Source organism: Musa acuminata, chromosome BXJ3-1 (genome assembly GCF_036884655.1).
Source record: "Musa acuminata AAA Group cultivar baxijiao chromosome BXJ3-1, Cavendish_Baxijiao_AAA, whole genome shotgun sequence".
Classification (NCBI taxonomy): Eukaryota; Viridiplantae; Streptophyta; class Magnoliopsida; order Zingiberales; family Musaceae; genus Musa; species Musa acuminata.
The window spans coordinates 36641894-36661302 of record NC_088349.1 but is presented as its reverse complement, the minus strand read 5'-3'; the positions used below and the strand labels follow the sequence as shown (position 1 = coordinate 36661302).

Here is a 19409-nt window from a genome sequence, read left to right as displayed (position 1 = left end):
CACGAAACAAAAAAGTGAGACTATTCATTACCAATCATACAAAGACCAAATAATGTGTATCACTGTTCCTTTCCTAATTAGTCCTTGTCAGAAATCTATCCAACACAGATTATCTTGAAAATCAAAACCAAAAAGGTGCTACTTTCTAACCTGATATAGATGCCACATCCATGAAAATTCACCAGAGACCAAAAGAGGCTCATTCTTACCAGATTACCAGAAGAAATAACAGCATGACAGTTGGAGGAAACTAAAGAAATTTCTGATGAGAACTGAGAGCCTGCCCAACTGCCTGCAGTGTCTGGGACTTGATTAGCTGTTTAAAAGGACAACAGTAGCCAACCATGTTTCTTGGCGTGCTCTACAAATGTTTGGAACTTCTCCTCTGCATTGGGTATATCAAGGGCCAAATCATCAAGACCATCTCTAACTCTAGAGAATCCTTTCGTCATTTGATTGATCGTGATCAACCCTTCACCAAAACATTCATGTAGAAAGTCCAGGAGGCTATCACTCTTTTCCATAGCCATAATCAAGGTTTTTTTCACTACCTCATGATTGAAGAAAGGCATACCCAAGTCACGAATACACTGGCATGCTTCCCTGACATCACCTCCACTCTCGTACTCCTCCAGAAGCTTTACTATCTTGTCTTTCGCATCTTCCACTGCCCAACCGGTGCCACCACCCCAGCACCTCAGTAGCCTCTCACCAGCATGGCGGGCAGAAATAAGAGACCGAGCCATATGCACAGTTTCACTTCCACTGCAATTGGGAGTGAGCTTGTTGCTGATCTCCTCCAAATTTAGGGGTGCTAGTACGTCATCAATCACAGCTCTAGAAAGAAAAAGAGCTAGCTCATTTGAGGCATCCAAAATATCCAACGCAGTATCCTCAGCAGATTCCAAAAGCATTATGAATCCATTAACAATATCATCTCTTGAGAATATTTCCGTACTTAGTGTGGATAGCAGAACAGATGCCATCTCCCTTTCCCGGTTTTTCCTTTCCATGGAAAGTGTGATCAGTTTTTTGATAAAAACAGGATTGTACTCTGGAACAGCAAGGTCCTGAAGGCTTCGAATGAGCTCAGTTATGTCATCTGAGAGAAAATATTCATGTATTATAGTAACAGCTTCTTCCTTGTACCGCCTTAACTTCTCAGAACTTTCATTATTGCCATCCTCAACTGCACCTTCAGACTTGAGAAAGGAAGGGTCTAACCATCCCTCAGAAATTGCTTTAGGAACTAGTATCTGGAACAAGGATTTAGCAGTTGGAATATCAAGAGAAAGATCGTCAAGACTCTCGGCAACCCTAGAAAAGCCTTTGATCATTTGACTAGAACTGATCAGGCATTCTTCTGCTGCTTCTTTCAAAAGCTTTAAAATTGCATGCTCTGATGTTTGGATCTCCATCGCCAGAACCAGAGCCCGCTTCACAACCTCATGATGAAAGAAAGAGACCCCCAGCTCCCTTATGCACCTGCATGCCTCCGCTGTCTCTCCACTCTCTATATATTCCCTTAACAAATCTGTGATCTTCTTCTTAATCTCTTCGACTGTAATGTGCACAGTACCACCCCATCGTTGTTCAACTAACTCAGCATGGTGTGGAGCAGACAGATAGCTCTTTTCAGCAATTTGTATAACCTGAAATCCTTTAGAGGATTCAGAAAGAGTTCTCTTTGCTCTAGTAAGGAAGGCAGGAGGTAAGATATCATCAACAACTGCACGGGCAATAAACAAAGCTAGGACATCAACTGCATCAGGTATGTCAACCGCCAAATCATCAACAGATTCAAGTAGCATTACAAATCCATGGCTAATCTGAGCTGGACTTGTTACATCAGCATAAAGAGAAGAAAGTAAAACTGACGCCATCTCTTTTTCTTTGTCATGTCGGTCCATTGCCATAGAAATGAGTTTTTTGACAAAGAAGTGATGGTACTCATCAGAACCAAGGTCTCCAAGATCAGTAGCAGCCAATTGTACGTCACCTGTGCTAAAATACTCCTCAACGATTGTCACCACAGACTTCTTGTAATCATCTACAGGGTCTGAAACAGTGGTACCTACCAGCTCATATGGTTCCTAATATTTACAACAAAGAATAATTAGAAAATGAAAGCGGCCTGAACTGCATTTGCTGTATCCTCTACTAGAACACAGAAATATGCACATCAACAAAATTCATGTGTGTGAGAGAAAGAGACCGAGACTCGTACCTCTCCACTATCATAATTTGGGTCATTTCGGTCAAGACATGAAGCTGCTTCAGTGTCAAGGAGCTTACCCCATGTGCCTTTACCACCAGCACCATCTAGAGGCAAATTCAGATGACAAAAAGTGTGAAAAAATATGACACAAAATGTGCTCAGCAGAATAGGATAAGTATAATAGAATTTATCAGAATAAACTGTCACAGATTGTAAAGTTGCACTAGTGATATCATCAAAAAAGCTCAATGACCAAGCAAGTAGAAAAAAATAGAAAAAACAGAAAGATTTATTGATCTCTTAAACTTCTAACAAATCTGATATGCAAAGTTTAATAAATCCAAAACCATTTTCTTTAGCACAAGTGATTTCCATTAACTGAAAAGTCAGGATTATGCGATGTACATTCATAATCCTAGACTTCAGCAAACATAGACTACCCTATTACTCTACAGCCCAGAAATATGGAGTTCTGATTATGATAAAAAAATGTTAAAATTTAAAAGGCTAGAGTCTCCACATTGTCAGAATTTCAAATATTATTTTCAAACTCATATTTATCAGAACTTTTGCCAGAGCTGGATGATACTTAAGCATTAAACAGATGTGACATTTAAATAATTGGACTAAACTATGATAATTTGATCTACAAATCTCCTTACACATGCATAAGCATTAATAAGCACAAAGTGCATAGTTTTTATTTGACTCATAGCTGCTCCAAGCAAGTGGAAAAGGACTCTTTCCAAACTAACAGGTTTATGAGTATTGAAATTTTACTAATACCACTCCTCCAACTTAGATTACTCCTTTTTATTAAACAACACTTTGCAAATTATAAATGCTGTAGCCTTAAAGCCTTCTCTACTCCCTGTTTGAGTAGAGAACATCCACCATTCTGCTTCGACAAGTATAATCTCAAAATGTAAAGAATCTAATGCCAAATTGAAATTAATTTTTCAGTAATCTAGATTATGAAGTTTCTGTGAAAAGTTGAAAAACTAATGGGTCAGTATCTTGTGAGATACCTGATGGTTACAAAGATCACATCTTGAGAAAAAAGGAAAAGTGGGAATAAGTGCTACATGACAAATATGGTGTGAATGATAAACCTTATCAGTGAAGTGATGACAAAACATAAATTTTATTTATGCCTAATACATGGATTGATGAGTTCATTTGCATCAACTGATTGATTTACTAAAGAACCCGACATAGCACACAGGGTAAAATCTCTCGATTGTATTAAAGAAGACAGGATCGATTTCCACCATTAGAGACCTACCATTTAAGAAAAATATTATGACTGCATATTTGCTGTTTTAAATGCTTGAAATTAAAATTAAGATAGTATTCAGTTGGGGAATAATATCTTGTATAATTTCTCCTAAGAAAGCATTAAATCAGATGAAGCATCAGCTGGTCCCTTTTGAAAATCAATTTTACTGATTGCCTATAACGTGTCCTGGCAGTGTCAGAAGAGGCCCCTGGTGATCCATTTATCAGTGTACAAATTATAGGTTGAGCTATAATATGCTGCTTTAATGAAAGCTTGTTTCCTCAGGGAAGGTAACCTTTTCATTCTCTGCTCCCTCCCTCTCATACATTTTCCTTGATACTCCTTTTTTTCCTGCTTCTCTTGCTAATCGCCTCATTTTTTCTGTTTTCTCAAGGCATAATTCTATGTGATCAAAAACAAATAAAAGGACTGCAATTACTCTTTACCCTCCCTTCTTTACCTCTGCATATTCTATTTATTATTGCTATTGTAATTATGCTGGCAAAACAATTGGTCTAGATTCAGATCAGAATACTAATATACCAACCACATTGATAAGTTGTATTCATACAACAAGCAACCAAAGTGGAACAAGTTTTAAACATCAAGGCCATTGTTAATGTCCTGGCGATAATCCATGACATCATAAGATATATATGCCACTATCAGTGTTACTATCACTTCAGTTCCTTAAAGAAACAAATGAAAATAAAGCAAGAAAACAACAAAAACAACCAAGTATCAAAAACAAGTTTTAATGTTTCACCGACAAGCCATAAAAACATAAGGGCATGTTTTAAGAAAAATAAACACAGTGCTATATAGGAGACACATCCTGACAGCAAAACCTTTTAAACAAGTTTGCTCCCTCACAAGTTAAGAGAGGATCGTTATATAGTAAAATGGAACTTCTTTGGCCAAAAAATGAGTTATAGTCGTAGAACGTTTTAAGGAAACCAACACTTCATGAGAGTTGAAGTTAATCAGACCAAATAACTCTTGAAAGTATATAATAAAGACAACAATAATAAAATGTTTTAAACTTTTGAGTCAAAAGTGAATATTTAAAATCATATATACACTTTTTGTTAGATAATTTAAATTGTGCTAACATAACAAATATCTTATTTTTACAATGAATAGTTCCATGGGTCTAAGAAGTGATTATCAAAAAAAGAATAGACAGATATGTACTAAACCCTTTGCAACGAATGCTTGTGTAGACATAATAAGCACTCTAAAGAAACACCAAATGTGTAAGTAAAGACCAAAAAGTAATTAAAGAGTATTACTAAGCTTCTAAATGCCACTAGTCAAGATTTCTTGAAGATTCAAATCAAAAGAAGAAAAAAGGAACGCTACATTGGAGAATAATTATAAATTGACAAAAAGAGAATAGAGAAGATCCATGGTGTGAAGATGTTTCCAATGTTATCAAGGAAAGCTGAATGAGCATGTCAACTGTGGCTTAAATTTTGAACCCAAGCTTAATTGAGTCATACTGCAGTCCGTACAATGCACCTAAAAGAAGCACATAGTGATGATGCATATATTTTAAGACCTTACCAGTTACCACTCACCATAGATCTAGGTGACTGGACTTTATAAATATATTCATTTATGGCAAAGCCCAATATTTGAATATTTGTGTCCTTTGGGAAGGTTTTCTATGCTGAGAAAGGAAAAGTGTAAAGACATTAGTTTAAACACTAAAAATATTCTTATGCTTTTTCTTTTTTCCGCTGCTTTTTCTTCCTTCATTCCTTTGTACCTACTACCACCCCTTCCTCTATTGCCATTCCAATTTTCAATTTGTCTTATGCCTGCATTTCTTTTTTTTTTTTCTTTTGCATTCTCTACTTCCTCTTCTTCTTCATACTCTACCACACTTAGATTCAATTGTTCACATTACTTTCTTGCTCCGCTGACCTGCTTCATTCTCTATGTGCTCTTCCTCAACTTTTGCCAAGTTATTAATGTTCCCCAACAATCATCGAGAATGATAGAAACCTTCTAAATTCATTCAAAAGAAAACTATCATGGTCAATCCTGAAAATATGATCCATGAAATCAAAAAGGAAAAGAAAAGTCAATCATGGTTCAAGCAAAGAGGAATGCATGGTTTGTTTCAATTTGTTGTCTTGAAAATAACAGATTACATCACAATATATATGGTCGCTTTCCACTGGTGTAATCATAAATATCTTAAGGATGAGATTCCATAAAACGTAAGCAAAATCAATGTAGAGATAGATGCATTTATTGTCTTTTATTATGGCCGAACTATGTTTTAATTTGAGATCTAAGAGAGCACGGACTGATGTATGCAATTTTGGCAATTGAAGCTAATAAAGAACAGTGCCAATTATTTAAAAGGCAACAACTATTTCACAATGTGGATCTAACTAAAAAGATCAATTAAAAGGAGAAAAAAATAGAAATGCATGGAGGATAAACAAAAAGAGGTGGAATTGGCTATATTTATAGAAAGTTTATAACATAATAGAATGCTTAGAAATAAGCAGCATATTTCAGAAGATATACTGTCAAATAGTCTACAGATTAGTTCATGGACCAAAACATCCAATCAGGAATTGTACATGAGTAGACAAAGTTCTGTATACATTTAATAATGTATCATGAGGGTAAGCAAGAAAGAACAATGAAAATTCAGATAGATACCTGGTAACAACATCTGGATTTTCAAGATTGCTCACGTTCCCTTGAAGAATAATTATACAATTCACTAAAAGATGAAATCAAAAAGAATTGCAGTCATGCCTCATCAACACTTGGGTGTTGTACCAAAGACATCAACAGAGGGTTTAGAGCATAGAGATAGAGAAGAAAAGAGAGAAAGACATACAGTCACCCAAGGGTGCTACACGATTTAGATAAAACCAATTAAGCCTGTAACATATGGTAACAGCATAAGCACACTTGCAAACACTATGTGTGCATTGTGGGAACCTAGTTAAGCTGTATGGAAGGTAGTCTACACATACGATCTTATATGGTAACAGGATAAGCACACTTGCAAACACTATGTGTGCTTTGTGGGAACCTAGTTAAGTGGTATGGAAGGTAGTCTGCACATACGATCTTTTAGGGGAAATAAGCATAGAGTAGGGAATATAGTTGCTCAGTAAAGCGTGCATCCGAAATTGGCATTTAGAGGCACAACTAAACCTTGGCACAAGAGACACTACGAGGACAAGTAAGCTATGAAGAATGCATAGTACACAAAGGTTAGGATAACTGAATTCCAACTATGACCGACAATTGCAATGGTCAATGCAACATCATCTCAGTGCTATTCGATCGAAGCAACTTAGGTGGGACTCGGTGAAGTACTTGAAACCCACGAAGGGACTCGACTTAGAAGGCAGAATATGCAACAGAAACACCAACTTTATAGAACTTTCATTGGATGGAGATCAAAGACATGAAAGCTTGTCAAGGCAAGGCAGTATCATGTCATTCCTTAGTTTCCTCATTTAATGGGGTAGACTCATCTCGTATGGTACCAAAGTCGAAGGGGGCACATGCATGTTATCTTAGTAAGGAAATAGATGGTAGGACTAAGGCTAGAGATCGACTCAACTTACAGCGATGAAGGTGGAGTAGAAAGGCCTTAGCATGAGGCAAGGAGCCACGAAGGCTAGCGCTCTTAAAGAATATGCGAAAGTGTTGTCATTTGAGTTGTTAAAAGGGAAGCGATGGGCAACATAGATTGTGTTGGAGGCATAGGCCCAAGATCCAAACACTAACACACTTTAGTGGACTCCAAGAGCTATTGGGCAATGGACTAGCTTAGAGTTGAACTTCCGTCAATGACCAAATGCTATGGGGACTAATCAAGTGGACAAAATTCAATTGCCAAAGAAAGCGATTATAATTGAAAGGTGACGAAGGCCTTGCAATGTGTTGGTAGAGGATACACAAGGAAAGATCGCCAATCTGAATTTTCAACACCAAGATCATAGGGCAATGGAGATATCGCTAGGAGGCGATGTGGTGCAGTAGGTTGTTTGTGGAATAGTTCGAGGTAATACAACACACAAGCAAGTCCCATGAAGGCATGGTTGAAGCTATTGAGAGCTCTGGTTTCGTTGGGCAACACGATGGTAACAAGGCCTAAGGATTCAATGAGTGAATTCCAAGGTAACATAGAGGTAGGTCTTCCGTGCATCAGTGATTTAAAAAGCGTTAGGCGCCAAAAGGCGCTAAGGTCCAAAAATGCCCGAGGCGCTAGGCGCTCGCCCGAGCGAAACGAGGCACTAAAATATAAAAATATATAATATAATTAATAAATAAAAATATGTTATTAAATTAAGAAAATCTAAGATACAAAATCATAATGTCAGATTAACAAAAAGTTTCAAAATTCAAAACAATAAAATTTTACATCAAAGTCATTCTTCATAATTAATATTATTGAAAATTAATAGTATACTGTTGAAACCTAACAGTATACTGTTGTATACTGTTATATTAACAATATTAACAGTATTGAAAATTAATAATTTCAAATAAACTTAACAATATTAACAGTATACAGTATACTGTTAACAGTATACTGAAGAAGAAGAAGGAAGAGTGTAAGGGGGTACTGACTGAGAAAAGAGGAAGCGACAGCGGGAGCGGCAACGGGAGTGTAAGGAGGCAACGGTAGTGGGAGTGTAAGGAGGCAGCGGCAGCGGGAGCGGGAATGTAAGGAGGCAGCGGTAGCGGGAGCGGGAATGTAAGGAGGCAGCGGTAGCGGGAGCGGGAGCGACGACAGCAGCAGCAGTAGCGGGAGCGGCAAGCAACGGGAGCGGCAAGCGGTGACAGCGGCAACGGTTGCGAGTAGCGACAGCGTCGAGCATCGAGAACTGGAGCGGCAGCGGCAGCGGCAACGAGCAGGGTTAGGGTTGAGCAGCGACAGTTGATATCGGTTTTAGTTGGTTCGATTGAACCAACTAACCACCAGAGACCGAACCAGACCTAAAATCCTGGTTCGGTCGCCTGGTTTAACCTAGGCACTCGCTCGTGTTGAATCTCGGATTTTGATGATGAAATCAATTGATGGGTTAATTGATCTAATCCAAATTATTGAAGTTAAGTGTGCAGGATTAACTACGATAGCTTGAAAACATAAAGCAATGATACCGGAGTCAAGTTCGATGGACGTTTGAGAGTCCGAAGATTCGTCGGAGATGTTGCCGGAACCAACCAAGAAGAAATCGGAGACTTGTCAGAACTTTCGGAAGTCCGCCGAAGAGATCGTCAGAGGTTCGCGGAGATCACCGAGAAGGCTTGGCTACTCGTCGAATTCGTCACAAGATCGGGAGCCTGTTGGGAGTCCGCCAAAAGAAATCCGAGGGCGTATCGGAAGTCCGCCTGAAGATCGTCGGAAAGCTCGCCGGAATAAGACTCGACATTTGCCGGTTAAAAACTTGCTTAGGATTATGTTTTTAGTTACGTAGTATGTAATTAGGGTTAGGATTAAGGGATAATCATATATCCTGGTTAAGGGCCGATTGGGCCCGACATCGGACTAGTTTGGGCCAAGTTTGGAGCCCAACCAGTGAGCTAGAACAGTCCAGGCGGTGGCACCGCCCAGAACTCGAGGATCGGGCGGTGGTACCGCCGGACTGGGCGGTGGCACCGCCCAGCACTCGAGAGGTCCGGCGGTGGCACCGCCAGTACACTGTCTGTGTCAGACACAGACAGGCGGTGGCACCGCCAACCTCGAAAACCCAAGAGAATTCAAAATTTGGAGCCCAAATTTGAATCCTCTTGGGGCCTATAAATACCCCTCAATTCTCAGCTGAGCTTACAACCTTTGAGAAGCAAGAGATTGAGATAAAAGTCTTAACAAAGCCTTTAGCAAGTTTTTGTTTTCAATAGCTTGAGTGTTCACCTCCCTCTTTCTCTTTGAAAATTTGTAAGAGTGTGAACCACTTGTAAAAGGTTGTAAGAGGGGTATTTGTCCTTCCCCTTCAAAGTGATTTGCTAGTGGAAGTTGGGAGCCTCTTCGAAGAAGGCTTCGCAAGTGGATGTAGGTCATTTTGACCGAACCACTTTAAATTGGTGTGTTCCTTGAATGTGTGAGTTCTTACTTTCCTGAAATTGTTATTTACACTACTGCTAGTTTTCGATTTTCATCTACTCAAGTTACTATCGAAACGAAATCTCCTCGTATTTACGAATTCGGTTTCAAACTTACAAGTTTTAATCCGTTGCACTAATTCACCCCCCGCTCCGATCCTAACAATTGGTATCGGAGTCCAGTATTTCTCATTTCGTATTTACACCCGAGAGAAATGGCTCTTCATGGCTTTCAAGAGGGCTTTTCGGTTGTTCGTCCACCTTTGTTTAACGGATTGGACTACACTTATTGGAAAACTCGAATGAGAGTTTTCTTGATTTCTATGAATTTGGATTTATGGAATATTGTTGAAAACGGTTTTCAACTTCCCTTTAAACCGATGAACGAATGGTTAAATTTGGAGAAGAAGTATTTTTCTTTAAACGCAAAGGCTATGAATGCCTTATTTTGCGCTTTGGACAAAAATGAGTTCAATCGGATTTCTACGTGCAAAACGGCTTTTGATATTTGGCGAACACTTAAAATCACGCACGAGGGAACTAGTAGAGTCAAAAACTCGAAAGTTAACATTTTATTGCATGATTTTGAGCTTTTTCGAATGCAACCAAGCGAGACTATAGGCGACATGTACACCCGTTTCACGGATGTCGTCAATAATCTAAGAGTTCTTGGTAAATCTTTTTCGAATTTTGATCTCGTAAGCAAGATCTTAAGATCCCTTCCAAAAAGATGGGATCCTAAAATAACCGCAATACAAGAGATAAAAAATTTAAATGATTTTCCATTAGAAGACTTAATCGGGTCATTAATGACTTATGAAATGACACTTTTATAACATTTTGAACCCGATGAGCACTTAAACCACCTTCCAAAGAATAGGAAGGATTTGGAACTCCGGACAAATGAATACCACTTGAGCGATGACTCAAGTGATGAGGACAATGATGAACTTGAACTTCGAACACTAAATCTTAATAAGTTCATTAAACAAAAATCTAAAATAAACAATGAACTTGAACGTAGGAAGAGGCCAAAGAAGAGGAAGGCAACCAAGGATGAATCAAGAACTTCCAAAGGTGAAACGGCGAATTAGGCTTTGATGGGCTTCGACTACAAGGTAAGTAACTTAACTCTCTTGAATTATTTTGAAATTACTTGAAGTTTTTCATGAGTGCTTAATTTAGATAGTAAGAATAGGAAATAAAAAAAAATTATTTTTCAAAAATTATATCATGTTTTTCTTTTTAGCATCATTGAAAAATTAAAAAATTTCAACATGAATTTCATGATATAAATGTGACGCATGATTTCATATGATCAACCAATCTGAGAACTTACGATATACTCAAAGATTTTGCAAGGCATATAAGACATTTGTATTACACAAGCTTTTGCAATTCATATAAGTCATGCTATCGATGCACATAAGACATTTTCATTAAGTCATGCTATCGAAATGGTACAAGTCATCACTTCTCCCCCTTTGTCATCAACAAAAAGGAGATGAGACTCGAAGCACACAACTGTGATCATAAAATCATTAGAAAAAGAATTCAGCATTAAGATTAATCATACAAAATTCATTCAAAATTAATCTCGCTAAAAATATTTATCCAGAATTCATCTAAAAAATTCAGCATTCATCCAGAACAAATCAACATTTATCCAAAATTTTAAAATACAACTCAAAAGAAGGTTCAGTTTTCGTTCAAAAGAAGATGACAAACTTCTAACTTGACATTAAGAGAAATCAGAACAGAATAAGAAGGTACATCGATTAATCCTTAGGAGGTAATCCATAGTGCTGATACATGACATTTATTTTTTGATTCATTTGTCGTAGTTCCTTCAAAATTTCAATTTGCTGGATTTGAATTTGTTCTTGCTGCGATTTGAGTTGGTCTTGCTGTGATTTGATCTGATACAATTCTGCCATAATGAGTTCTTCAAAGGATGAAACAGAAGCTGAAGGTGCTGCGCCAAAGGGAACTAAGCATGTTAAATTGTCCCTGAAAATAAGCTTCTTTGAATGCATTTTCCGAAAAATGTCTCATCCTTTTTCCGTTCTTTTATAGATTTGATTTCATCCTTCTCTTTCGATTCCAAATGACATATTAAAGTACAACCCAATATCTTAACCTATCTTGAGTCAAACACCTCTGAAAAACAAAAGGGGGGAAGAAAGATTTTTTTTTTTTTCTTCTCTTCCGCAGCATGCCAGCGGTGGCACCGCTCGTTTTGGCGGTGGCACCGCCCGAGAGCCCCTTTATAAGCCGAAGGGTTAGGGCCGACGGTGACACCGCCCCCAACCCGTGAGAAACTGGCTCAAGCTCTCCCACAACCTCTCTAAACTCTCATTACAACCTTTAGAAGCCTTGGAGAGGAATTCTTGTTGGTCCAAGCTCTCCATCTTCCAAGAAATTCTCCATAAGGTAAAATTCTCCAAGCTCTCCATCTTCCCTCTCTTCTCATTAGTTTACCTACTCTTTACAGTTTCATCTATCATCTTGTCTAGATAATGACTCCTAAGAGATCAAAAAGGGAAAAGGGTTGAAGGAGATTCATATGACCAAGATCTTTTTAGATCCAAAGAAGTAGCTCTTAGGTTTCCAAATTTCGAAACAAGATATATCCATAAGGGTAAACACGTTGATCTCAATGAACTAGGAAACCTAGAACCCATTAGGTGGTTTGCACATCTAGATGCCCTACCTCTCCTACAAATAAATGAACCAATTTATCCTAGGTTAGTTAGGCTATTTTATGCAAACTTATGTGTGGATAACGATAGCCTAAGTACTTACCTACTATGAACACAAATTAGAATTTTTGATAGTACTATTTGTGAACTAATTGGAATCATTGAAAAAAATAGGGGCTGTTATTTTAAAGGTAAATGGGATGTTAATATAATCGGAGCAACTTACTCCGAAGCCGTCGAAACTATTTTTGCAAATCCGGACCTCGGCATAATACCCAAGAGTTGCGAGCACTTACTACCCTTTAACTCTAAAATTCTTCATCATATCATAACAAGCATACTATTCCCTAAGCAATTTCATCTTGATGAAATGAGTCAAATAGAGATAAGCACCATGTATTGGATTATAACCGGTCAGCATAACTGTTTTGGATACTCAATCCGGCAACACATGCAGGATATTATAGCTAGAGACACTATGTTGCCATATGGGGGGTTAATTACTCGACTTCTACTTGCCCATGACATTTGTATCCCACCCGATGAAGAAACAATTCATCATCAATAGAAATCTATTGAAAAGACATAGGTGCACATTTAGCAATGGTATATGGGTTAGGCAACCTAGAAGGACTGATCCAATTCTCCCACTAGTAGAACACCCCGAAACACCAATTCTTAGGGGAAATGAATCTCCTCCTCCTAGTCCCTTTGGCGCAGCACCTTCAGCTCCTGTTTCATCCTCTGAAGAACTCATTATGGTAAAATTGTATCAGATCAAATCACAGCAAGACCAACTCAAATCGCAGCAAGAACAAATTCACATCCACCAAATTGAAATTTGAAGGAACTACGACAAATGAATCAAAAAATAAATGTCATGTATCAGCACTATGGATTACCTCCTAAGGATTAATCGATGTACCTTCTTATTCTGTTCTGATTTCTCTTAATGTCAAGTTAGAAGTTTGTCATCTTCTTTTTAACGAAAACTGAACCTTCTTTTGAGATGTATTTTAAAATTCTGGATAAATGCTGATTTGTTCTGGATGAATGCTAAATTTTTTAGATGAATTCTGGATAAATATTTTTAGCGAGATTAATTTTGAATGAATTTTGTATGATTAATCTTAATGCTGAATTCTTTTTCTAATGATTTTATGATCACAGTTGTGTGCTTCGAGTCTCATCTTTTTATTGATGACAAAGGGGGAGAAGTGATGACTTGTACCATTTCGATAGCATGACTTAATGAAAATGTCTTATGCACATCGATAGCATGACTTATATGAATTGCAAAAACTTGTGTAATACAAATGTCTTATATGCCTTGCAAAATCTTTGAGTATATCGTAAGTTCTCAGATTGGTTGATCATATGAAATCATGCCTCACATTTATATTATGAAATTCATGTTGAAAATTTTTATCTATCATCGTAGTGAAAATTCTCTTATCATTCGACTTGAAAATGATTTTCATAGCTGGAAAATATGAGAAATACAAAATTTCGTATTTGCTCATGCTTAATGAGAATAACGATAAGTTCAACGATTAGAACTTATCGGTTTATGCTTGAATTCAAAGGGATGGAATTCAAGTATTTTTATCTTCTCAAAATATGGCATATAGATAGGGGTAGTTATGTTTAACTCCGTCATCAATTGATTGTCATCATAAAAAAGGGGGAGATTGTTTAATCTCGAATTTTGATGATGAAATCAATTGATGGGTTAATTGATCTAATCCATATTATTGAAGTTAAGTGTGCAGGATTAACTACGATAGCCTGAAAATATAAAGCAAGGATACCGGAGTCAAGTTCAATGGACGTTTGAGAGTCCGAAGATTCGTCGGAAATGCTGCCGGAACCAACCAAGAAGAAATCGGAGACTTGTCGGAACTTTCGGAAGTCCGCCGAAGAGATCGTCAAAGGTTCGCGGAGATCACCGAGTAGGCTCGGCTACTCGTCGAATTCGTCACAAGATCGGGAGCCTGCTGGGAGTCCACCGGAAGAAATCCGAGGGCATATCGGAAGTCCACCTGAAGATCGCCGGAAAGCTCGCCGGAACAAGACTCGACATTTGCCGGTTAAAAACTTGCTTAGAATTATGTTTTTAGTTACGTAGTATGTAATTAGAGTTAGGATTAAGGGATAATCCTATATCCTGGTTAAGGGCCAATTGGGCCCGACATCGGACTGGTTTAGGCCAAGTTTGGAGCCCAACCAGTGAGTTGGAACAGTCCAGGCGGTGGCACCGCCAGACTGGGCGGTGGCACTGCCCAGAACCCGAGGATCGGGCAGTGGTACCGCCGGACTGGGCGGTGGCACCGCCCAACACTTGAGAGGTCCGACGGTGGCACCGCCAGTACACTGTCTGTGTCAGACACAGACAGGCGGTGGCACCGCCAACCTCGGAAACCCAAGAGAATTCAAAATTTGGAGCCCAAATTTGAATCCTTTTGGGGCCTATAAATACCCCTCAATTCTCAACTGAGCTTACAACCTTTGAGAAGCAAAAGATTGAGATAAAAGTCTTAGCAAAGCCTTTAGCAAGTTTTTGTTTTCAATAGCTTGAGTGTTCACCTCCCTCTTTCTCTTTGAAAATTTGTAAGAGTGTGAACCACTTGTAAAAGGTTGTAAGAGGGGTATTTGTCCTTCCCCTTCAAAGTGATTTGCTAGTGGAAGTTGGGAGCCTCTTCGAAGAAGGCTTCGCAAGTGGATGTAGGTCATTTTGACCGAACCACTTTAAATTGGTGTATTCCTTGAATGTGTGAGTTCTTACTTTCCTGAAATTGTTATTTACACTACTGCTAGTTTTCGGTTTCATCTACTCAAGTTACTATCGAAACAAAATCTCCTCGTATTTACGAATTCGGTTTCAAACTTACAAGTTTTAATCCGCTGCACTAATTCACCCCCCCCTCTTAGTGCCGCTCCGATCCTAACAGCTCGAAGCGCCCAGCACCTAGGCTCGGGCGAGCGCCCAAGCGACGCCTCTTTGAAGGGCGCCGCCTGGAAGTTTAGCGAGGCGCTCGGGCCTCGCCTCGCCCGAGCGCCTAGGCGAGCGCCCGAGCGCCCTTTTAAATCACTGTCGTGCATGCACCAAATTTGCATCAGATGAAAGCTTGGAAATCTACGATGGAGGCACAATACCACAAGGATGGATCTTTTGAGTGCAACCACTAAGTTCTATAAGGGACTTAATCATGCTAAGGTACGATAGTATATACTCAATAGTGGGCTTCTCCAAAGCTTATATTGCAAGCCTAACAAGTCAATAAACAAGACCAAGTAAGCAAATATTGTTACCAAGGACACAAAGAGAAAAAAATCGACACGAGCATTGCAACATGATGGCAAAAGCCATATGTAGGAGTTGCAATCGACTTTCCATCAACTAAGGGAGAACTACTTGGATAGCACAAAGGTGTTGAAGTGGTCAAAACGAGTAAAGTTGCGACAATGAGTCCAAAGAAACTTAACTAGTCAAAATCAAATATGGTCAAAATGAAGATAGACTTGGAGGGAGTGTCACAATGTCTAAATATTTTGAATTGCAAAGAGAAGAGAAGGGACACAATTTTGAGATGAAGGATAGTAGGATCGTGTGTAGGAGCACACATCACTGTATCGTGAAGACGGGATTTCCATGGAGCCCCTGATTCCTCACTCTTATGGGGGGATAGCATAATGGTTGTGGAAAGGGGCAGGGAAAGTGGAGAATGTAGTGCTTGCTCCTAGTAACAAGACAAGATAAAGAGGCAATAACCAGGGAACTTTATGAGACCTTTGTCGAAAGACTTCTCATCAATAGCCAAAAATGAGGGGTCTTTGAGTCGATGTAGTAGTGATCGACCAAGGAACGGAGTAGGCAACATGCGGTGTGGTACCTATTCTACTCATGAGAGTAGGTGACAAAAATGATAAAGAAGTTCGTACAATCCTATAGAGATGACCAAATCTATCAAAGATTTGCTCTAATCGAGGCAAAATTTTACTCCTAGCAATACTTCTTGTATTCTGGAATTTTAATGGCAACGAAAAGGTGAAGTTCACTAGCTAACTTAGCACAAATACAACATTTTGAGTGTTTTAGAAGTGTGAGCAAAAAAACAAGCAAAGGCTAATAACCAGCTTAATGCATAAAACACAACCATAAGCGAAGTTAAGTAACCTTCTCAAGTTTTGAAAGAATAGGTGGGACCAAGTACACTAGTCCTATTAGTTATCGAACAAAGGAGCTCGACACGTTTTTAAATAACCTTCGAAGAGTACTTAGAATAGGACAAGTCAACAAATCCACACCAATTGTGATATGTTCTACCAAAGGTAGCTTGTCTGCTTCATTTCCTAATGTAGTGATAATCAAAAGGTGGAGGTGATGTAGGGACCTACTTGGATGTGATGGCTAAGAAAAAGTGGAATCATTGGACAAATTTGACGGAGAATAAGGCCTCAAAATTTCAAATTCTGTACGGCCATGCTAGTTAACCTTCAAACAAGACATTCAAGGGATTACACGTAATAGGGAAGGCCATTTTCCTTCATCAAGGGGATCTGAGGGACCAACAAAGATTAGCACAACTCGACAGACCTTTTTCCTTCATCAAGGGGGTTAGAGAGACCAACGAAGATTAGCATATATATATATATATATACACATATATGTATATATATACACATATATATGTGTATATATATACACATATATATGTGTATATATATACACATATATATATATATATGTGTATATATATACACATATATATATATATATGTGTGTATATATATATATATGTGTGTATATATATACACATATATATGTGTATATATATACACATATATATATATATACACATATATATATATATATACACACACACACACACACACATATATATATATATATATGTGTATATATATATATATATATTAAGGGGGTTTAAGATCTTACTCACTAAATTATATATATATATATATATATATATATATATGATATAAAAATATTTAAATATCCTTTAATTTCTTACTATTAGAGAAGGGATTTTAAAAGGCATTGATGTTTAATTAGAGTGCCAACTAGCAAACAAATGATAGACCACTCAGAGGAATATATGCAAAACTTAAATCTAGAGAGGCAAATGTAAAATTCATAACATTTGCAGGGCACATATATATATATATATATATATATATATATATATATATATATATATATATATATATATATATATATACACACACACAATTTAGTCATATCTATGTATATACATATTATCAAAATGGAGCTCAATGACATCTTAAATGAACCTGGGCCCTTGACTTCAATTACTACGAATCTTCTCAACTTTGGTACTTGAAAGAAGCATAAAATGCATAGGATGATGAACCCATATCTGTCTGAGGCACCAACAGATAATGCCATAGACAATGCACAGGTCATCATATCATGTGCAGTGACCTATCAGTTTTCACTTTGGATGCAACTTCAGACACCATAACTTAGTAGAGAATACCTTTGAAACTGTTGTCTTTTATATGTAATTTTAGACATCATAATTTAATAAACGAAAACTTTTGACTTTACATCTTATTCTGTCCAGATAAATGTGAAACAAAATCAAAGTAATGTTGCAAAGGATTCTGTTAATCATCTAAGTATGAATTACTGAAAACGAAAAGAAACACGCGATTGCGGCAAAATGGTTGTTCAGTAAGGCAATCATCAGCATTGCGCAAACTCACCCTTCTTCACTCGCACTGGCTTCCCCGAATGCGAGCGCCGGACATGCCTCACGCCGCCTCCAACCGCGGTAGACTTCCCGCCACACCCGACCTTGCTCTTAAGTTCCGGAAGCAGCAAGGAAGTCCGGGACTTCGGCGACGAGGACAGTACCTCCGCGTTCTGCACCGCTATCCTCAGCACCTCCCTCTGTTCGTCCGTCAAGAACCCCTCCTTCGGCGATGCCATCTTCCCCGACAGCCCCGGCCGATCTGGAACAACGAACAAACCACAAATGTAGCTCAAATGAGAACCCGAGTCAGTCAATCAAGAAGGAATCCGCGCCTCCCGCAAAGTCTACCGTCGGAGGAGGAGGGAATCGAAGATTCCAAGAAGAAACGGAAGAGAGAGATTTCGAGAAAGAGGGGTATTCGCAGTGGTGTTGGTCGAAACGGGCGCAGCGAGTGAGAGCGAGCGTGAGGAGATGAGGCTTTTCAGGGAGGCGCTTCCGGATTGTGATTACACGTCAGGGCAAGGAGAGGGCAGCGGCCGACTCACACGTGGCGCACTCGGTTTTGCGGCGCCGCGAAATGTTAGGGTTTTGCTGCCCCAAGTATAGAATTGAGGATGTCGGGTTTTCGAATATACCAAATCACTTATTTTCGACGAATTCAGAAATATATATATATATTTTTTTTTTTTTTAAATCAAATTTGGCATCAAATTATCGCATAAATCCCAACTATCAACTATGATTAGGGATTCCACATTCTTCTATCTCCTCTCGATATTTGATATATTTTGTCTCGTGGATTTTATTTAAATTTCATCTTTGTTGGTAGGAGGAAGCATGGAAGTTTGATTTAATCGAGTCCCTTTGTCTTCAACCATCTTTTGTCAAAGTTCATGTCGGTGAGTGCTTTTCCAAGTATGCTAAGATTCAAATTAGGGATCAGAATGAGCTGTCTTCAAAATTCATATTAGCAATCTACTTCCAGACTAACGATTGTTGTGGATTCATATTAAATTTGTAAAAGTTATGTAACAAAGACGTCCTTATAATCAAGCACGAAAGTTTCTTTTTCGAATACGAATAGTTTTAAATTGATATTTGAATAAATTTAGATAGAAATGTAGGTATGAAATGATTTGTTAATGAATTCTGATAGAAATGTAGATATACAAGCAAGTTCAAATTTCAATAAAGGTCAAGTAAATTCATAGGTATCGTACTATGTCGTTCCTTCCAAAATACTCAAAAGATAATAATACGAAATGATATTTTTCTATTCTGTTATTTTACAAGAGTTAATAATCATAACGATTTAGCCTAATTGTGCAAAAATATGATTGGTTTCAAACTTGAAAACAAGTGCATGAATAATAATATTT

The 19409-nt window shown here is 38.2% G+C and overlaps 1 protein-coding gene across 1 annotated transcript; it reads right to left on the bottom strand.

Annotated features, from left to right (window-relative positions):
• Nucleotides 1–4: 4 nt before the first annotated feature.
• LOC135629557 (MA3 DOMAIN-CONTAINING TRANSLATION REGULATORY FACTOR 1-like) lies at nt 5–18629 on the bottom strand. Its single transcript, XM_065137091.1, has 3 exons — nt 18041–18629; nt 2228–2322; nt 5–2093 (listed from the first exon to the last, which is right to left on the bottom strand). Exons 1-3 carry the CDS (start codon nt 18264–18266, stop codon nt 321–323), a joined length of 2094 nt encoding a protein of 697 aa, XP_064993163.1. The 5' UTR covers nt 18267–18629; the 3' UTR covers nt 5–320.
• Between the last annotated feature and the right edge of the window lie 780 nt (nt 18630–19409).